Source organism: Gopherus evgoodei, chromosome 1 (assembly GCF_007399415.2).
Source record: "Gopherus evgoodei ecotype Sinaloan lineage chromosome 1, rGopEvg1_v1.p, whole genome shotgun sequence".
Taxonomy (NCBI): Eukaryota; Metazoa; Chordata; order Testudines; family Testudinidae; genus Gopherus; species Gopherus evgoodei.
The window spans coordinates 220213146-220234476 of record NC_044322.1 but is presented as its reverse complement, the minus strand read 5'-3'; the positions used below and the strand labels follow the sequence as shown (position 1 = coordinate 220234476).

General features: G+C 47.4%; 2 protein-coding genes and 1 pseudogene across 4 annotated transcripts in view; all 3 read left to right on the top strand.

Moving 5' to 3' along the window:
* LOC115636545 overlaps positions 1 to 21331 on the top strand; it is a 1011845-nt pseudogene that overhangs the window by 428423 nt on the left and 562091 nt on the right.
* The window catches only part of LOC115636662 (zinc finger protein 3-like), a 438128-nt gene that overhangs the window by 93074 nt on the left and 323723 nt on the right, over positions 1 to 21331 (top strand). The window lies entirely within an intron of this gene.
* LOC115636560 (zinc finger protein 436-like) lies at positions 424 to 10577 on the top strand. Its single transcript, XM_030536836.1, is given in 5 exon segments — positions 424 to 698; positions 7577 to 7690; positions 8048 to 8396; positions 8398 to 9310; positions 9312 to 10577. Coding segments are annotated over 5 exon segments (1653 nt in total). The 5' UTR covers positions 424 to 472; the 3' UTR covers positions 9363 to 10577.

The window sequence follows — 21331 nt, the reverse complement described above, 5'->3', positions numbered from 1 at the left end:
ATGAAGAAGGTGTTGGGCTTCTACCAGGGAGCTATCCCTGGTCCCTGCTAAGGGTTCCATCTCCTGTATCAGTCTGTGGCTAGTAGGTGTGTGATGGATCTGCTGGGAGAGACAAGGGGCTCTTGCTTCATCCCCTTAACCTGGTGTTTGCAGGATGCTCTTGAGTGGGGCAGAGGTGGGACTCTGACTGCGATCCACCCAGAGCTTCCATTTGATTGGTTTCTCTCTCCCACAAATAGTGTGAGAGGGGCATCAGGTACTGAGTGTTGGACTCTTGCTCTTTCAGGGGCTGGTGACCTTCGAGGAGGTGGCTTTGTATTTCACCAGGGCAGAGTGGGCTCTGCTGGACTCTGCTCAGAGAGCCCTCTACAGAGATGTCATGCAGGAGAACTATGAGAATGTGACCTCGCTGGGTAAGGGTTCTTGTCCCCTCGGTTCTTGGAAGGGGAAATGGGTTCACGCCAGCCCCACAATGCCATCTCTGCTCTACCCTGTCTCTGCATCACCCCAATATGCCAGTGACACACACAATGCCACAGACCCTCCCCTGCTGCAGAACACTTTGGGAACAGCACAGGAGCAGTATCGCACAGTGTCAAATCACCTGTTTGCTCAAGTAAACTACTTTGAGATGGGGCGACTACATCTGCATGCAGTGTTATACTCCTACAAAGCGCACAGGATCTTTATAGAGGAAGGTAAATACACAGCATTTATTGAGAATAAAACAGTTAGCATACGCTTTTTAGTCTCTCTGTCTCTCTCTCATACACACACAAACTCTCTCTCTCTCTCTCTCTCTCTCGTCCTCCCTCCCTGCTGCCAGTGATGTTCATAGTTACCAGTCTGTTGTAGCTCCAGTCAATCTAATGGCCAGTTAGATTAAGCATGAGTGTGGAGCTTGGCTCCTGTTGGTCACGATCCAACACTCCTGGAACATGGCAAGACAAACCCAAAGTCCCATGGCTGAGCAGCCTGGTTCTTCTAGGTTTTTTCCCTTTGTTGAAGTCTATGGATTTTGCTGTCAGTTTGTGATCAGTTATTTCTTAATTGGTGATTGTAATTCCAATACACCTCCGAGAGGGTCATCCTGTCCTTTGTTCCGATTTAATCAGTTGTTCTCAGGGGTGCCAGCCTTTACCTCAGGGTCATCAATCTGCCCTTCATTATGGATGCACGTTGATGATTCTTTGATGTCCTTTAAGTCTCTTTACTTCCTCTTCCTTGACTCTGGCTCTAACAATGGCCTTTACACCTTATCTTTTCCTGATGCATACATCCTCATTCACATAAACAGACTGAGAATACAAACAGTAGTATTTTATATCGAGCAAAAAGGCATTGTAGATTAAACCTTGCCTTCAATCTTTCTCTAATCTACTTAACATAGACAATAGAGAATCCTGTCTCTGAGGGTATGGCTACACTTGAAATTTCAAAGCGCTGCCGCGGCAGCGCTGCGAAGTGTGAGTGTGGTCGGAGCGCCAGCGCTGGGAGAGAGCTCTCCCAGTGCTGCACATAAACCACATCCCTTATGGGTGTAGCTTGCAGCGCTGCGGCACTGATTACACTGAGGCTTTATCTTGCAGCGCTCGGGGGTGTTTTTTCACACCCCTGAGCGCGAAAGTTGCAGCGCTGTAAAGTGCCATTATAGCCAAGCCCTTACTTACTAAACCTTAAAACAAAGAAATGTATATATATAACTAGAGTACCTAATTTGTAATTCATATAGGAAACCATAGTAGACATAAATTTATCCTAAAACAAAAGGTGACTATAATAAGTCAGAAAGATTGTTCTGGTCTGTCATTCTTTTCTGCTATTCAAAAAGGCTGGCTGACAGGATGAAATCAAATCATACATTAATTCTCACAGTACATTATAAAATCCAGCTCCTACAGCCATATTCAAGATGTAGGCGTACCATGGCTTATATAGAGGCAATATGATATTTTCTGTTTTGTTATCTATCACATTCTTAATGATTCCCAACATTCTGTTTGCTTTTTTGGCTGCCGCTGCACATTGATTGGATATTTTCAGAGAAATATCCATGACGACTCCAAGATCTCTCTTGAGTGGAAACAGCTAATTTAGACCCCATCATTTTATACAGGGGCGGCTCTAGGCACCAGCAAAGCAAGCACATGCTTGGGGAAGCCCATTTACAGGGGCGGCAGGGATCCAGTCTGAGAGCTGAGGACCAACGGGAGGCTCTGGGAGCTGTAGTTCCTTGGTTAGCTCTCTGCCTATAGAGCCAGCCCTGGAGCAGGGAAACTACTACATTTCCCAGCATTCCCTTGGCCACTACCAACTGGAAAGGAAGGCGTGGGACCTCATGCGGCAGCATGCTGTGAGTGCTGTGAATGGTAGGGAGACCATATTTTAACATTCAAAAAACAGGACACTCCAGGGGGAGGGAAGCCCCCCTCTGCCACCATCCGCTCCTTCTGACTGCCCCCCACAGATACTCCAACCCCCCCTGTCCCCTGATCACCCTCTCCCAGGACCCCTGCCCCTTGGGACCTCACCCTCTATCTAAGCCTCCCTTGTCCCTAACTGCCCCATCCTGAGACTCCCCCACAACTTCCCCCTTAGGACCCCACCCCCTACCTGTCCCCTGACAAACCCCTGGGACTCCCATACCTATCCAACTACTGCCTTCCCTTGACTGCGCTCCAAACCCCTGACCCATCTAACCCCCCTTCTCCCTGCCCTTGACTGTCCCCCCGAACTTCCGCCCCATCCAACCCCGCCCTGCTCCCTGTCCCTTGACTCCCTCCCAGAACCCCCCACCCTTTCTCCAACACCCCAGCCCTCTTACTGTGGCACTCAGACCAGCATGCTGTATACATGTTGCTGTGCTCCCCCGTGGAACCCACAGCCCCCCCCCCAACACACACACACCCAGCACCTGCCTTCCAGATTTGAACACCTCAAAATTCAGGAGTACTCATGCTCAGTTTGGGCAGCTGTTATTTCATTTCTCCCAAATCAAATACACTGATCCACTGTAACTTGCTGTAGAAAAGTAGGATAAAATTGAGCAGGAAATGCTTCCCAGTGGTTATTAGGACTGGAATTGCTATTTTCAACAGCCATTGCCTTTTTTGTTTGTTTGTTTGTTTAAAAGGAAGACAGTGATATTGCATTGGCAAATTCCCCATAGAAACAAAGAGTGGAACAAAAGAATAATAAAGGCACCTCAGCTTTTCCTCATTTATGGAGGATAATCTTATAATATGCATCCAGATAGCCTCCAATCACACAAGCTGAAAATTGTTCCACTTTACTTCAGCTCTGTAATCATATGGGAACCAATCCTGTCCGTTGTTTTGTGCACATCCAAAATTCCTGCTGAATGACCCACCCTGAGAGCGAGTTACCAGTGACCAAGGGCTGCGACGGAAGGAGGGTGCGGGTGGGGGTCTGGGGAGCCCAGGGCTGGGGCGGCAGGGGTATGCGAGGGGGAGCCCAGGGCTGAGACAGGGGGCAGCGAAATTTTTTTTTTGCTTGGGGCAGCAAAAAACCTAGAGCCGGCCCTGATTTTATATGTATAGTTGGGATTATGTTTTCCAATGGGCTGCAATATGTGCTGTCTGACATCTAGTACTGCTGAGATCCTGCATTCAGTGATATCCCTGCCCTTCCTGTTTCCTTTCTCCACTGAACCCCACCAGCCCATGCTTACTGTTTCCAGCTTCCCCAGGACTCTCTTTGTCTCTGGACCCCTTTGTCAGCAAGAATCAGTGCCAGGGAGACTTGCCCTCTGTCTGGATTTCTGGGACATGGATTTATTTTCTCTGTTTTAGGAGCCTCTTTGAAATTGAGTGTGTGTGACATTAACCACAGTGCAATATGGACTGCAGAACAGCTGTGTCCCCTAAGCTTCCCAAACAGCTTTACACTGTTTTATTGTGAAAGCAGCCACTCCTGGGCAGTTAACACACAGTCTCCAGCATGTAACTCGCTCCCAGCTACACAGTATTGAGTGCTGCTAGTCAGCGACTCACGAATTACAGTGCGGCGCAGGAAAACCCCAGAAAATTCTCTGGTCCCAGACTTCCCCCAGAAATGTGCATCTTTCCCTGTCCAGCACACTACTGAACAATGCAAGCTCGTATGAAGTCTGTCATTTCATCAGTGGAAAATGACATGCACCAACCTTCTTATCCCATGTAGATGAGTGGACTCACCCCTGGGGTGCCTCTTGCTGGTGACTTCTGGGAATTAGCTCATTCCAGCTCCGGAGCATGCTCTGCAGGCTGATGATTCGCCTATCCTCTGGCCCCTGTGTCCCTCTCGGGACCTGGTGCCCCTTTTACCTGGGATGCTGCCCCCTGGCAGTAACCCCTCAGTCTTAGGGTCTCCCCTCCCTGAGGAACCCCCACCCATTATTCCCACCTCGCCTCAGTATATAGCTACTGCCAATCATCATCTAGCCCCATGCTCTGGGACAGACTGCAGTATCAGCCTACTCATCACTGGCAAGGAGGGTTTGGACCTGCTGCCTTTGCCTACCCCTGGGCTGCCCTCTGCAACCCTCTGTACCTATTGCCTTCTGCTAAGACACAGCCTGGGGCTTTCCAGGCTGGAGCTCCTCAGCTCCTCTGCCTTTCCCCAGCCCTGCTCCACTCAGGTACTGTCTCTAGCTTCCTGCAGCCAGGCCCATCTCCCTCTACAAATAGAGAGAGACTCTATCTGCCCCTGGTTTCTCTGCCGTTATAGGGCCAGATGAGTCTGTTTGGGGTGTGGCCCCAACTACAGCCACTTCCCCCAATCAGCCCAGCCTAAAAGCTGCTTTCTCTAGCCACAGCCCCCTCCCAGGGCTGTTTTTAACCCTGCAGGACAGGAGCGGGGGGTTCACCCTGCTACATCTCAAATGGAGTTTCCAACACACTTTAATCCAAACACACTAGTTGGATAAAACAAGATTGTTAACTACCAAAAAAAAGATTTTAAGTGACTACAGATATTGAGGCATAAAAGTCAGAATTGTTTACAAAAGAAATGCAAGATAAAACACAAACTAACATGTAAGTCAGGGATGGACAAACTGCAGTCTGCTGGCTTGTCGTGGTATAATTCCCCACTCTGAACTTTAGCATCCGAAACATGGGGTACCAGCATGAATTCCTCTAAGCTCAATTACCAGCTTAGTACTTGTAGCGCTGCCACCAACCAGGAATTCCAGTGCCTGGTACACTCTGGTCCCCCCAAGACCTTGCCTGGGGACCCCCAAGACCCAGTCCCTCTGGATCTTAACACAAGGAAAGTAAACCCTTTCCCTCACCATTGCCTCTCCCAGGCTTCCCCTCCCTGGGTTACCCTGGAAGATTACTGTGATTCAGACTCCTTGAATCTTGAAACAGAGAGGAAAATTCACCTTCCCCTCTCCTTCTCTCTCCCCCTCCCAGACTCTCCCTGAGAGAAAAAGTAATCCTAACACAGAGAGAAAATTAACCTTTCTCTCCCCCTTCCCTCCTTTCTCCCCACCAATTCCCTGGTGAATCCAGACCCCATCCCCTGGGATCTCACACCAGAATAAAAAAAAAATCGGGTTCTTGAACAAGAAAAGCTTTTAATTAAAGAAAGAAAAAACAGTAAAAATTATCATTGTAAATTTAAGATGGAATATGTTACAGGGTCTTTCAGCTATAGACACTGGGAATACCCTCCCAGCCTAAGTATACAAGTACAAATTAAAATCCTTTCAGCAAAATACAAATTTGAACTCCTCCCAGCCAAATACACATTTGCAAATAAAGAAAACAAACATAAGCCTAACTTGCCTTATCTACCTAGTACTCACTATTCTGAGCACATAAGAGCCTGTATCAGAGACATTGGAGAGAAACCTGATTGCACGTCTGGTCGCTCTCAGAACCCAGAGAGAACAACAACCAAACACTAATAGCACACACAAAAACTTCCCTCCCTCAAGATTTGAAAGTATCGTGTCCCCTGATTGGTCCTCTGGTCAGGTGAGAGCCAGGCTCAGTGAACTTGTTAACCCTTTACAGGCAAAAGAGACATGAAGTACTCCTGTTCTATTAACCCTTAACTGTCTATTTATGACAAGGCTACATCCAGCCTGTGCGCCCATCCTGCCTTGCCCCTGAGCTCCCAGCTGGGGAGCTCCCCCTTCCTTGTCCCTGCTGTCCCCCTGCAGCCTCATCACGCTGTGCCACCAGCACTCTGGCCCGCTGCTCCTCGTCAGCGCTGCAGTGGTAGTGCTGCAAGCTCTTACCGCTCTGAGCAGCATGGTAAGGGGGCCGGTCTGCGTGCTCCTGAGGGACCTCGTGTCTAGCTCCAGCGAGCTGCGTGGCTATGGGAAGGGGGTCAGGGGATTGGATAAGGGGCAGGGAGCGGGGAGTGGTTGGGAGAGCGGTCGGGGATGGGGCATGAGGGGGTTGGATAGGCATGGGAGTCCTGGGGTCTGTCGGGGGTGAGGGTGTGGATATGGGTCAGGGCAGTCAGGGGACAGGAAGCAGGAGGGGTTGGGTAGGGTCCTGGGTGAGGGCAGTTAGGGTGGGGAGTCTTCGGAGAGGGCGGTCAGGGGATAAGGAGCAGGGGGTTGGATTGCTTAGGGATTCTGAGGAGGGCAATCGAGGCAGTAAGTGGGAGATGGCGTGGCTGCGGGAGAGGAGCTAGGCTAGGAGCTCACGGACCAGGCAGGATGGTCCTGCGGGCAGAATGTGGCCTGTGGGCCGTAGTTTGCCCACCCCTGATAAGGGGATAAACCTATTGAGTCAGCAAGACATGCAGGGGTATGTCTGTGTACTGGGAACTCCGAGGCTTTTCCATGCCATGTGCTGTGAAGCTTGTGTTTGGGACACAGGAGTACAAGCCACATGGCAAAAGGAATATAAAGGACAGCTGCATCATCTCCATTTTGTCTTCAATCCCTCTTCCTACATCTGGAGCAACTTCTCTACAAACTGAAACCTTGAACAAAGGACTGAATGACCCATCCAAGCTGTGGGTGTGTCCCAGATGGACTTTCAAGCCAGCAACTCACCAATACTGCTAAGAACCTGATGTATAGATTTCTGAATGCATCTCGCTGCTTTCTCATTAAACAACTTTTTTTGTGTCGTGTCTTGTCTTTCCATGTTAAAGGATTGTCTGGCAGTGTGGTATTTTGGGTAAGATCCAAACCTACAGTGATTTTGTAATGTGGCTGACCCTTTGGGGTCAGGAAAACATTTTGTATGTAAGCAGAGTTTTTAAGTAACCCCTCACTGTACTGGACCTAGGTGCTGATTGGGAGTCAGAGAACTGGAATGCAATAAAGAGGGCCGCGTGATTTGTTTTTTCAGGTTCTCAATAATCAGTGTGGGGGATCAGAAGCACAGTTTGTGACTGGTCAGTGAGTTTAACTTCAGTGTTAACCACCAGTTTTGAGAGCAGCTGCTCTCCCTTTTTCAGCCTGCCCTGACCTTGGCATTTTCAGTGTGGACTGCCCCTGGCACACCAGGTAACACTAAGCACTGAAGTTAAATTAATAGAATGTGTTTTTTATGACAGTCTTATGAAATCAACTGAACTCCTTTGTTTTCCTTCATCTGAGCAGGGTTTCCAGTTTCCAAATCTGATGTGATCTCCCAACTGAAACAATGGGAAGAGCTGTTGGTCCCAGACCTCCAGTGTTCAGAGGAAAGAGAGATCCTGAGAGTTCTCTGCACAGGTGAGGAAACATTAAACCAACTCAGAATCTGTGAGTGCCTGAAGGAAGCATCTGGGACACCCTACAAAGCCCTTGGAAGGTCTCTCAGTTCATTATTGTCCCTAGCACAGATCATCTCCTCAGGGTAAATATAGCTCATGGCTTCCTATAGACCCTAGCAGACAGTAGCTTCCTCCCTTTCCCATGTGAATTTCGATGGGATGTGAAGGCCAAATTGATCCGCTCCTCTCTCCTATTTGGGGGAACAGTTTGGGGATGTTCAGTTTCTGATTTTTATTTGACCTTTATCCAGAACTTGTTTTGGTTTGACCTTCCCCTTTCTATCCCTATTTGAGGTTTCTGTCTCTATTGTGGCAGGTGATGCAATGGCATGTGAGAAAGAGGAGCAGAATTCTCAGCAGGAAAATGTTGAGCAAGTGGATAAGCACAGAGCATTATTGCAAAGATTGGAAAGGAATGTGTCCAGGAGTCATGAGCAGAGAAAATCCCGTGAGATTCCAGGAAGACCAGAAAGAGAGCAGGGAAAGCAGCCAGGGGAGAAAGTGGGAAGATTTATTTCCTGTCAGGAAACTCAGAAGGACCTCAAGGAAACCACAACACAGCAGGAAATCCTCATGGGAAAGAGAAAAAATACATGCACTGAGTGTGGAAAAAACTTATGTGATTACTCCAGCCTTATAAAGCATCAGAGAATCCACACGGGAGAGGCCCTATGAATGCATTGAGTGTGGGAAAACCTTCAAACGCAGCTCAGCCCTTTCTGAACATCAGAGAATCCACACTGGGGAGAGGCCTTATGAATGCAGTGTGTGTGGGAAAAGCTTCACGAGCAGCTCAGGCCTTTCTAAACATCAGAGAATCCACACAGGAGCGAGGCCGTATGAATGCAGTGAGTGTGGGAAAACCTTCAATTGCAGTTCGCACCTTATTAGGCATGAGAGAATCCACACAGGGGTGAGGCCCTATGAATGTAGTGAGTGTGGAAAATGCTCCACTAACATCTCAGACCTTTCTAAACATCAGAGAATCCACACAGGAGAGAGGCCCTATGAATGCAGTGAGTGTGGGAAAAGCTTCACTAGCAGCTCAGGCCTTTCTGAACATCAGAGAATCCACACAGGGAAGAGGCCCTATGAATGCCGTGAGTGTGGGAACACCTTCAATCGCAGTTCGCACCTTATTAGACACCAGAAAATCCACACAGGGGAGAGGCCCTATCAATGCAATGAGTGTGGGAACACCTTCAATCGCAGTTCGCACCTTATTAGGCATCAGGGAATCCACACAGGGGAGAGGCCCTATGAATGCAGTGAGTGTGGGAAAAGCTTCACTGACAGCTCAGGCCTTGCTGAACACCAGGGAATCCACACAGGGAAGAGGCCCTATGAATGCAGTGAGTGTGGGAAAATTTTCACTTACAGATCAGGCCTTTTTCTCCATCAGAAAATCCACACAGGAGAGAGGCCCTATGAATGCAGTGAGTGTGGGAAAACCTTCAATCGCAGTTCACACCTTATTAGGCATGAGAGAATCCACAGAGGGGAGAGGCCTTATGAATGCAGTGAGTGTGAGAAAAGCTTCACCAGCAGCTCAGGCCTTTCTAAACATCAGAGAATCCACACGGGAGAGGCTCTATGAATGCAGTGTGGGAAAACCTTCTCTTGACGTTTAGCCCATGTTAGACATCAGAAAATCTGCAAGGGAGATGAACATCATAAAAACCTCTAGGGCTATCCATACTTTTTTTTCTTTAATAATTTTCCTGATTCCCACATAGTAACTTTTAAAGTTTTTTTTAACTGTTTGCTGCACTGTTATCCCTCAGCTTGACCAGATGAGTGGCCCATTTTTGCCTTTTGCAGTTTGCCCTGTTTTGAGGTGGACTCATTTGTCCTTTCTATCAACTCCAGTATCCCATGAGTAATTCGAGCGTACCCTTCGTTTCTGGAACTGGGGAGCATCACATTTGTACTGTTCCTCCTATTGCAAATTTATTGTTAGTCACCAATGATACAGATTGTATCATTGCCAGTTGTTCTCGCGTTGCTCTGGGTTGTGCTGAAGAGCAGATATATTGAGAATTTTTCAAATTATATTTAAATGAAGAGGAACAGGGGCAGGAAAAAGTGTCATTTCAGCCTCTGTGGCACTGGAAGGCGATGCGGAGACTCAGAGATTCCCTCCTTCCCCATCACTGCAGAACTGTTACCTTTTCTCTGAGCCATGCAGAGGTTATCTTCATCACATTCTATCTCTTCACTTCTCAGAGTGTCATGTGAGGAAGCGTTCTCAGTTATCTGTGTTTGGAGATAATGCTTTCACTTCTTTAATCTTATATCAGAGTCACTATGACTGGAGATGAAAGTGTCAAAGACCTGGAAGGGGAATTCAGATGGATCCGAAACACAGTGTGATCATTTGGAGTTTAAATCCCAGGTTCCATCTATTGGTAAAGCCACTTCTGGCAAGGTGCCTGGTTTTGTCCTCCATTATGGGTATACTAGGATACTAAACATGTTGTAAATAACATAACTGAGTATTGAGAGAATGCTGAGTGAAGTATGTTTGAATGGATCAGAGAAGAATGTGATGGGAGAATCTCTTGTCCTGATTCTGAATAATCAGATATAACCTGCTCTGGAATTTCACTTCACACTTTCATTTTCATGTATTGTGTCTCTCTGTGATGTGGGTTTCTATTTTTCCTGAAGGCTGTTTGGTTACCCAATTTGATATTAGTTCAGTTTGATAGGATGTAGCTCAGATTTACTGAAGAATTTAAGACAAATGGCTATTTGCTAAAGTCATCATTTCTCACTTCAGCTTTGCTTTTTCCCCATCCCTGCATGATGACATGGAGAAAGTTTGAAGGGAGGGATAGCTCAGTGGTTTGAGCATTGGTCTGCTAAACCCAGGGTTGTGAGTTCAGTCCTTGAGGGGGCCATTTAGGGATTAGAGCAAAAATCTTTCTGGGGATTGGTCCTGCTTTGAGCAGAGAGTTGGACTAAATGGTCCCCTGAGGTCCCTTCCAACCCTCATATTCTATGAAGTGCAGTTCTGTCAACAGGAGAGAAGTCTCCAATTTACTGGACAGGCTAACAAAGAAACAGCAGTGATTTAAAATCTTTACTCAGAAATGGTGAACAACAGCAGAACCCCAGCTAAGTGTAGGAAATGCGTATGATCACAGTGTAGTTCAATTGTTTAAGTCAATGTTGTCTCAGGTGATCTGGGGAGAGAATTCCATGGTAAGTGATTTTGAGCTAAGCAAAATGCCTATGTATTTGGTTCCAAAGCCTTTGTAACCCAGGTCCTACAGAAGATCTCTCCTAACTAATCCTATGGTATGGGAGAAGCAGATGTTGAGGAAATAGAAGTGGGGTTTTTGTTGAATTTATCCTTTGTAGGTGCTAAAAATGTCTATCAAATCAGTTTTGGAAATCTAATAGCTGCAGAAAAATAGCTATTTTTTAATAGAAACTCAGCTCTGGTAACTAATGGAGATTGTGATCCAGCCCTGTTTCCAGTCCATTGCCTGGAACTGTGCCACCAAATTAAAGAAAAGCTGGGCATGTTTTGGGAAGCCATTCCTCACTAACACTGCTGAGATTTTGAGTGGTTTTGTAAAGGATTCTACTTCAGAGAAGTGTAAATTTACCCTAACCGAGGCCAAGGATTTGGAAAGAACTGGGATGGAAGGAGTCCACACCCAGTTCTTGGTTTCCACTGCAGTAAAGGAAGCTATGGTGACCAATGACCCAAGGAAAATTGTTTTTACAACTCCATTTCCTAGTTCAGTGTCACTGATGACAGTTCCAAAGGATGCCAGGTTACATTGGATCCAAATAGTGAAGGATGATTGTTCTCAAAGAGAGAGTGCTTGATAGGACAGTCCTTCCCCATGGATCCCAAACTGGCTGCCTGATTGCGTAACAAGGGCTTTCAGGCTGTAGAAATGATGGTAACCAATGAGGCAACAAATGTGTCAGGCTCCAATTTCAGACTTCCGAATACACGCAGGTTGAGTCCTGATTCTATGGTTTTGTGTCTGCCTCTATGGTTACACAATAAAACTGATGTTGACACAGCTGCATAATGTTGCTGCACTGCTGTAGCACTGCTATTATTGATGCTCTAAGCCAATGAGATAAATTTGTGCCATCAGACTTCATTATTCCAGCCCCCGCAAGTAGCAGTGGCTGTGTTGGCAGGGGAAGCTCTCCTGCTGACATAGCACTATCTACACAGGGGTTTAGGGCTGTGTAACTCCATTTCTCAGTGGTGTGGATTTTTCACACCACTGAGATATATAGTTATATTGATAAATGTCTTTAGTGTAGACCAGACCTTAGTTTTCTCTTGTTTTATGCAATTACATCACTTTTCTCCCTCCTACTACTTTGAATGACTAAAAAGTGCGACGAGAAGTATTTTTCCTCATGATGCAAACATTCCCACATGGGAGACCCCTTCCGCCAACACACATGGCAGAAGAACCAGAAATATATGAACTCTCATAAGTGTTGGGATCTACACTGGGACAAACCACAACTTGAGCCAAGGTTCAGTTGTTAGTAATGGGGATTAAAACTAACATGTATGACAGAAATTTGTGATTTTTGAATATATTATTGATACCAATGAAAATGGAATTATAGGTAAAGTTGTTGGTTAAAGAGTAAGAGACTGTGATAATCTGAATTATTTTGGAAAACTGAAAGTTGTCTTGTTTTTTGTTTTGCTAGTTATACAGGAAATGATGGCTAATCTTGAAAAGTTAATTTGATTTAATTTACCCCCTGAAGTGTAAGGAGTTCTGGTCGAAAACCTCACTCCAACGGTTGGGGTGGGAGAATGTGTGTGAGAAAGAGAATATTGGCCCAGTATAGATTTTAATTGTTTGTGTTTTCAAATAGAACTTATTTTGCTTAGTTTCAAAGTCAATCTCTATTAAAACGAAAGCTACTCGAGGAGATAAATTTTATAACTTTTTACCCACTTGGACTGTTAAGGGTCACTGTCTTCCCCACTTCTCTAATTTGCGAAGGAAAGACTTGACATCTGTCATATGATGTGTCCAGCATGTAGGAAAGTTGCACTTATCCACCATCAATATAAAGCAAAAGGCTGTAGTCCATTGCCTTTCAGGTCAGTAAGCTGTCTAAAGGCTGGTCTATGTTGAAAAGCTGTGTTGGCAGAGCCATATCTCTCGGGTGTGAATAGTCCTCTCCACTGAGAGAAGTAGTTAATGTGACCTGAGCCCCAGTGTAGACAGTGTTATGTTGTCAGAAGAATATTTCCAGTGTTTGAAGTGTAGACACAGCCTTAGACAGATTGATCCCCTCTGGGAAGCGAGTCATGACATCAATTCCAAATTTGACCCATTTCCCTGTATGTGAGAAAGTTACTAGTACGGAGGGCTGAGCCAGCTGTCCCATCACCTAGTTCCTCAACTGTGGGTATGGCTACACTTGAAATTTCAAAGCGCTGCCATGGCAGCGCTGCAGGAGTGCTGCCACGGCAGCACTGCAGGAGTGTGAGTGTAGTCAGAGCGCCAGCGCTGGGAGAGGTAAACCACATCCCTTACGGGTGTAGCTTGCAGCGCTGGGAGCTGCGCTCCCAGCGCTGCAGCACTGATTACACTGAGGCTTTACAGCGCTGTATCTTGCAGTGCTCAGGGGGGTGTTTTTTCACACCCCTGAGCGCGAAAGTTGCAGCGCTGTAAAGTGCCAGTGTAGCCATGGCCTGTAGCTACAGCTCTTAGTGCCCATCAATCCAAAGACTGAGAGAAATGGAGAGTTCCAACTATTGTCATTTTAGTATCTCATTGTTCCTCTCTCTGTTTTTTGTGCTGGCCTTTCCGTTATAGCAGGGTTTGACTGTATAGCTCAGTGCATGTGTGACAAAAACTCATTGGTGCCAATTGGCAAAAGGGTCACTATTATTCACAAGCGACTCCTGTCTCAAACTTGACAAACTCTCCACACCTAATACTCTGCTTTTATGGTATTTATCCAGGAAGCATAGCAGTGAGATCTCTACTGAAAGATTGAAAATTATTGGTGCTCCTAATTACTGCAAGAGGTGTGTACGGAGAGTAAGTTCATGGAAGATTATGCCCATATGGTGTGTTGTGAAAGTGAGTCACCCCAATCAAAGGTCTTGGTGGGGACGGCCCATTCAAGTGAGAGGGAATTGGCACCTGTTCTGTGCTAGCCAATTGTGTGATGTATTGCTCCATTGTCAACCTTTGCACCAACCCAGAAAAGCCAATGGAAAACCATCAAAGACAAACTATAGACATCAAAACCCTGTGGAAGTGACAAGGACAATATGAGAATGAGGCAATTGTCCTTTCTGTGAATAAAGACAAAAGACTGATTCAGTTCATAACAGGGTGGAGAAAAACACTCTGGGTCCATTCACCAAGGAGATTCCTAATGACCAGTGGTGTTTAATGAAAGGCAGGGTCCTGGCTCTTAGGGACTAGCAATCAGTGAAATTGACTGAAGTGTGAGGTGAGAATCTACTCTGATAGGAAAGGTAACTATTAAAATGTATAGGTTGCATTTTCTGATGTTGTTTAGTTGGTAACAGTTGGTTTCCATCACTTACATTTGTTTGTTTAATTCTCTAGCTGTTAAATAAATTTCTGCTTGTTCGATTAACTGTACTCAAGTGCTGTGTGAGATACAGTAGCAGTGGTCTACAGTAAAACTAGTAGCCTGGGATACTTCGGGAAGAGAGGATCTTGGAGTTCTCTGAGTATCAGGTGATCCGGGCTGGACCCCAGAGGAGCACACTTTGAAGGAACGCAGGGGTTAGGGTGGCTGCTGTAGCTCAGAGGTGGGTGCTTGAGTGCTGGACAGGCTGGGTGAGTTTGGTCACTAACATTCAGCTGCCAGATGCCACTTCTTTTGAGTGGGAGGTGGCAACAAGGAGATTCACAGTCCTCAACACCCTGAGAAGGGTCACAGTGTTCATCTATGCTGATTCACCTGTCAGATCCACACAGGGAAAGCTCCCTATAGCATAAAACTCTGCCCTATGAAATCATGGAACATGTGCTCTTTGCTTTGTGAAAGCATGTAAAGAATCCAAGCACTGGAGGATAGGGTTTGGGTCCAGAGTGACCTAGACAAATTGGAGGATTGGGCCAAAAGAAATCTGAGAAGGTTCAACAAGGAGAAGTGCAGAGTCCTGCACTTAGGACAGAAGAATCCCATGCACTGCTACAGACTGGGGACCGACTGAGTGAGGGGGCATTTGATAGCAGCCTTCAACTATCTGAAAGGGGGTTCCAAAAACGATGGAGCTAGGCTGTTCTCAGTGGTGGCAGATGACAGAACAAGGAGCAATGGTCTCAAGTTGCAGTGGGGGATGTCTAGGTTGTATATTAGGAAAAACTATTTCATTAGGAGGGGAGTGAAGCACTGGAATGGCTTAGCTAGGGAGGTGGTGGAATCTCCATCCTTAGTGGTTTTTAAGACCCGGCTTGACAAAGCCCTGGCTGGGATGATTTAGTAGGGGTTGGTCCTTCTTTGAGCAGGGGGTTGGACTAGATGACCTCCTGAGGTCTCTTCTGACCCTAATCTATGATTCTAAGTAGCTGCAAGTGGTCACAAAATTTTTTTTGTGTTCACACCTGTACAGATGCTGGGAATGGGCGATGGGATGGATCACTTGATGATTACCTGTTCTGTTCATTCCCTCTGAAGCACCTGGCATTGACCATTGTTGCAAGACAGGACACTGGGCTAGATGGACCATTGGTCTGGCCCAGTACAGCTGTTCTCATGTTTTGTGTACAAGAATGAGGCTCTTACAAAGCAGAAATGGGGGGGGGGCTCTAAATTCAAATCAGTTTTAGAGAGAGATGTGTTCCAACAGTGAGACTCAATGTATGGAAGAAACAAGCTATTCCCAGCTCCTTCCCCCAAGCCTCAGATGGGGATTAGCTGCGAACAGCTGCGGCTGCTGCTCTGAGGGGAGCGGTATAAGCTGTCTGCTTGTGGATGCAGCTCACCTGCTGGTTCACCTGGAGCAGATGGTGAGTTGCTGGGCAGGTATGCTGCACCGGCTGGGGTCTGAAATATGAACAGGGATCTAAGAACTCTACACTGGCCTCCAGCGGGAGTTGAGGATGCTGAGGCCGTGAAATCTCAGCATCACCGTCTTCAAGGTTCAAAGCTGCTTGGAGGTGGAGAGGAGGGGGGTGACTGCTGGACTTTCAGTGCATCCTCTTAACTATTCGCCCACAACAACCTGGCAGCCCCCACCTTTCTCATTGTTCTGTGGTTGTGTTCTCTGTGGAAAGGGGCTTCTAGGAACTGGTATTCCCAGTTGCATTAAAGAGTCATAAAAGAGAACAAAGAGTTAATGTCTTAGAAAAGTCTCTCTGTGTGTGTTGGATGGGTGGGAAGTTGTCCAGAAATCGGTTTGTCTCAGTCTCTTTGGGATTTCCTTCAGAAAAAGTTGAAGCAGAGAGCAAACCATCTCCTTTCTCTGAGGCTTGAAGTCAGGACTTTCAGATTATGAAACTAACACACTGACAACTGCACGAAGAAGACTTTGAAAGGCTTTTGGCTAAGTGCATGTAGGACCTTCCTACAGAAATGACTGGGGCAGGAAAGGAGCCTGGGTGTGCTGGAAGAAGCAGGGAGATCTGGTGCCCAGAGATCTTTCCTGGCAGCTTTCTCAGCACCAAACAAATCAACTCTCCCTGCCATTGAACAATCCACCTGGGACTAAGAGCAGCATTGTGAGCTATCTCCTTGCCACTTTTGCAAGGGTGGGCAGGCAGCCTGGAGGTCTTTCTAGAAGAGAATTGGGAACTGAGAAAAACCAGTGTGAAAATCAGTACCTCAGGTTTAGACTCATTTATAATATTAAATCTTGGATTCTAGTGTCACAATCAATACAGTTGCTTCAGCCTGATAGTTTCCCAAAGGGAAAACTTAACTTCTCTCCTAAGGGAGTGGAGAGAAAGCACTTTTCAGAATCAGAGAGACAAGGCGGGTGAGAGTAAGAGCTTGCAGAGGACCAGCCTCTGTTGGTGAAAGAGACAAGCTTTGGAGCTAACCTCGCACACTTCTTCAGTTCTATGTAGCCTGAAAAGTCATCTCATCCACAAACAGCAGTTAGAACATAAGAATAGCCACACTGAGCCAGACCAGTTCATCTAGCCCACTATCCCATCTTCTGAAAGTGGCCAATGCCAGGCACCCCAGAGGGAATGAACAGAACAGGTAACCATGAAGTGATCCCTCCCCTGTCACCTGTTGCCAGCCTCTAGCAAACAGAAGCTAGGGACACCATCCTGCCCCATCCTGGCTAATAGCCATTGATGGACCTATGCTCCATGCACTTCTCTAGTTCTGTCTTGAACCTTGTTCTAGTCTTGGCCTTCACAACACCCTCTAGCAAAGAGTTCCACAGGTTAACTACCTTATGTGAAGAAATATTTCCTTTTTTCATTTCAAACCTGCAGCCTATTCATTTCATTTGGTGACCCCTCCTAGTTCTTGTGTTGTGAGGAGTAAATAATACTCCCTTCCTTGGTCCTTTAAAAGATATTATGTGACCCCCCTCCTCCTTGTCTCTCATGTCCTGGGACCTACATGGATGCAACAACACCACAAACAACAAGGTTAAAAGTCAACGCACATGGGAGAAGTATCTTATGTTTCATTCCTTATGTCCTGGTCCCATCATGTAGCCATTTCCTTTTCTTCCTTTCTGTTAAGAGCTTTGGTGTTTTGCACAGAAACATTATTTCCCCAGGAGAGACCCAGGAGTGGGTGCTGCATTCCTGTGCCAAACAGTCACTAGAAGGGGACAGACAAAGGCCTTTAGGACAAGGCATCCGTCACTGCCTAAAAATCATCTCCCTCCTGCAGGTCACTGGCAGCCTGAATTTGTTCCTTATCCTCCCAGAGTCTGGAAAAATCTTCCCTGAGAAGGAAGGGAACAGCTTGTTTTAAAGATAAGGTTTGTGTTTGTTCCTGCTACATAGGGAGGGGCTGTGTCAGAGGATATGTGATCCAGGTCAGAACCAGCTACCAGAACAAATTGACCCTTTATGAGTGACTTCTCTGCCTACTCTGCAGTTTACACCCCTACCCACAGAAAGGGGTGGGATACAGCTCTGACTGAGAGGCCCCATAGGAGAAATTTCAGCCCAAAGACAAATTTGTGTGAATTGTTGTGTTGTGAAGATCCCCTTTCCCCTCCCCCCAAATCCCCAGAACTCTAGTGTCACCCCCATGGCACCAGCACAGGGAACCCAGTGAAGTGGGGTTACAGAATACAGGGGGGGAGACAGCAGGGAGAGAGGTGACAGAGAGTCTCTTTTTTTCTGTCTCTCTTCACTTTCTGTTCTTCTCTTCCAGGAATTGCAGTCACAGCAGGGGGAGCTTTGTCTCATTGTAAGGGATCCATGTCTGTCACAGAGGTGCTGGAAGAGACCGATTCTGTGACTTCCTGTGACCTCCGTGACCACGGCCCCCCAGGGGGAGGCGGCAAGTGGGGCAATTTGCCCAGGCCCCGGGCCCTGCAGGCCATGAGAATATATTATTCTATAGTATTGCAATTTTTTCTTATGGAAGGGGCCCTCGAAATTGCTTTGCCCCAGGCCCCCTGAATCCTCTGGGCAGCTCTCTCCATGACTTCTGCAGTGGCCATAGTGGCTGACTTCAGGGCCACCCAATCAACTGGCTCTGGGGACTGCCCAAGCAGAGGCCAATGCAGCTCGCTCTGGGAACAGCTTGACCTCAGCTCGGTGGCCCCCAGCAGCTGTCCTGGGGTGGCTGGAGAAGCAGTTGGTCCCTTGGGGCTCCCCCCTGTGTGGGGCAGTAGCTGGAGTGGCAGCGGCTCTCAGGGCTTCTCACCTGGTAGCTGGCGCTCATTGTCCATCAAATAAATCAAAACACCTCCACCTGCAAGTGGATTTAGCCCAGGACCCTCAGACTCAGCAGTTCTTACACCCCCCACTGAGCTCTCTCATCAGGTGTCCTAGTGCTGGAAGCCTCTTGTTTAGACCCTAAAATAGCATTTTTGCAGCAGGGGGCTGAAATTTTGGACTGGACTCTGTAGCTCCACCATTTTATTGAATTGCTTCAAAACAGCAAGTCAAGGAATTCTCCTAAGCGCCAGGCTCTCTTCCATGGAAACAGCTGTCCCTGCTCTCCAGGAGTCTGTACATTCCACCCAGCAAAGTACAAACCTGCTCCGCACTGAAGTGGGGTCAGACACTGATGGTAACACAAATACTTCAGACTATTAATCCAGGTCCCTTCCTTTCTTTAACCCAGGACATGCCAGTCACCTGTTAGCCATGGTGTTATCTTCACCTTCAAATACCTCCCAGGACATTGAACAGAGGGAGTGAAACCCCCTCCCCCAAATGGCTCCCTGGTAAGGAGTTGTACTGTACTTGCCCCGGAGACTGTCTGGTTTTATACTCACAGAGCTTTTTCTCTTCAAACCCCTTATCCCAATCTCTGGGCCAACCGCCACATTGCAGAGTTTAGAATTTATTCTCATCACCTTCGTATGGCACTTTGTATGTGAATTAGACAAACTAAGTGGGGGAAGCTCCATGGCTAATGAAAACTGATGCTCTGGGTGAGGTCTGAACTCATAACCCCAGCACTAGCCAGTTGTAGCCCTGGAGGCGCTTAATAGACAAGCTTGGGAAGTAGGTAGTTACCTGTGTCTGTAATTAACAATTTTGGTGGCCTAATTGAAAGGCTGATGGTTCAAACCCAGGTGAAGATAGAGGTGTTCTTTTTCAGTGATGAGAATCCAGTACATTTTAACAGGCAGGAAAACATCTCAATTCTGGTCTAGACTCATTGAGCAAGCATAAGTGGTGCTTTTGCCAGTTGCCTTGGTGGTATAGTGGTGTGCATAGCTGCCTTCTAAGCAGTTGACCTGGGTTGAAGTCCCAGCTAATGCAATTATATGATGTTTTCTCTTCTGGGAATTGGTTTAATTTCAGTCACATTGTATCAGTTTAGCAACAGAATGAGAGAATCAATGTCCTGCAAGTCATTAAACTCTCAGTGGAGGAAGAAAGGGGCAGGACTATACAATGAGCAGCTGAAGTCATCCTTGTATTACAATGTTTGGTTTATTTTTTTAAAAAAATTCCTTTACTTCCCTCTCCCTTTTAGACTCAGAGCCTTTAAGGTCAGAAGGGTCCAGTGGGATCATCCTGTTGGACCCACTGCACCTTGCAGGCCAAAAGACCCCACCCCTCACTCCTGTAATAGACCTGGGAGGGGAGGCAGCTCCATGCTCTGCCCCTACCCCAGGCAGCACATGGAGGCCTTCTGATCCTCTCTCCCAATGGATGTGCAGGCATGTGCCAGCAGCACTAAGGTGGCTCCCTGCCCATTCTATCTCCATCCCTCTGTGCCACTCTCAGAAGTGGCCAGCATGTCCCAGCATGTCTCTGGGGTGAAGAGAGTGTCTCCATGCACTGCCCCTATCCCGAGTACCAACTCCGCAGCTCCCATTGGCCAGGAACTGCAGCCAATGGGAGCTCTGGGGTCAGCGCCTGCAGGCAGCAGCACACGGAGAACCATTGGCACGGCCCACCTAGGACCTGCTGCCACAGGGTTGTGTGTACTGGTCACTTTGGGAGCTGCAGTGCCTGTGGTAAGCACCACCCCTCTTGCACCCTAACCCCCTCCCCCAGCCCAGAGCCCTCACCTCGCACCCAAATTTCCTCCCAGAGTTTTGCTTGTCTTCCTTTCACCCAGAACCATCCTTCTTCTCCTGGGCTGCAAGTAGCCATCCCTGGGAAGCCAAGAGGCAGGCACAGGATTCTACCTCCCAGCAGCTAACTGCACCTCCCCAGGCTTTACAGAACGAATGGTGCTCTACTAACCCCACTTAGCTGCACTGAGGCACTTAGCTTCTGCCCTGCCTTCCTCAGCTCAACTTTCCTCTTTTGTCCCATTTCTGCTTCACTTCCTCCTTTGGCAAGTCATGCAAAGGAGGCCAGCAGGAAGAGCCGGCCTCCATAGGCCAACCTCCAAAGGCAGAGGAGGCCAAGCCACAAGGCTCCAAAAGGTGACTGGCCAAGATCCTCTAGCTTTCCCCTGCTGCTGCCAAGGCTTTTTCACAGATCATTTCACCACCCTCTGTCCTGCATGGGTTAGGGTTGTCACAGGTGCTACCTGAAATTGGGCCAGCTAGTAAGTGTAGGGAGGACTAATGACCCACCAGAGTTTGGCAGAAAGCAGCACGTTTATTATACTGACAGCTAAGCTCAAAAGAAGAAGGTGGGGGGGATGTCACACTCACACTCTCATACTAACATTCCCAGGACAGGCACAGCACTGAAGATGTCAGTATTCTGCAAGGTAAGTGTCCCACAGCACCGTGATGGACGGTGTGATGAAGGTCAGTCTTCCTGAGGCACAATGAAATACAATGCAGAGAACCATTGGCCAGGTGGTCCAGGTGAAGGGTATTCACTGGAGGTTCAAGCTTGTGAGTGCTCTCCTGAGCACATGGCCCCTTCCCCTTTTAAGGACCTGCTCCTCATGGCCTGCGACTAGAGATGACTTGGCTGCAGCTGGTTGGTCAAACTCCACCTTGGGCAGTGTCCATGCTCTGGGTGTGTGAGTG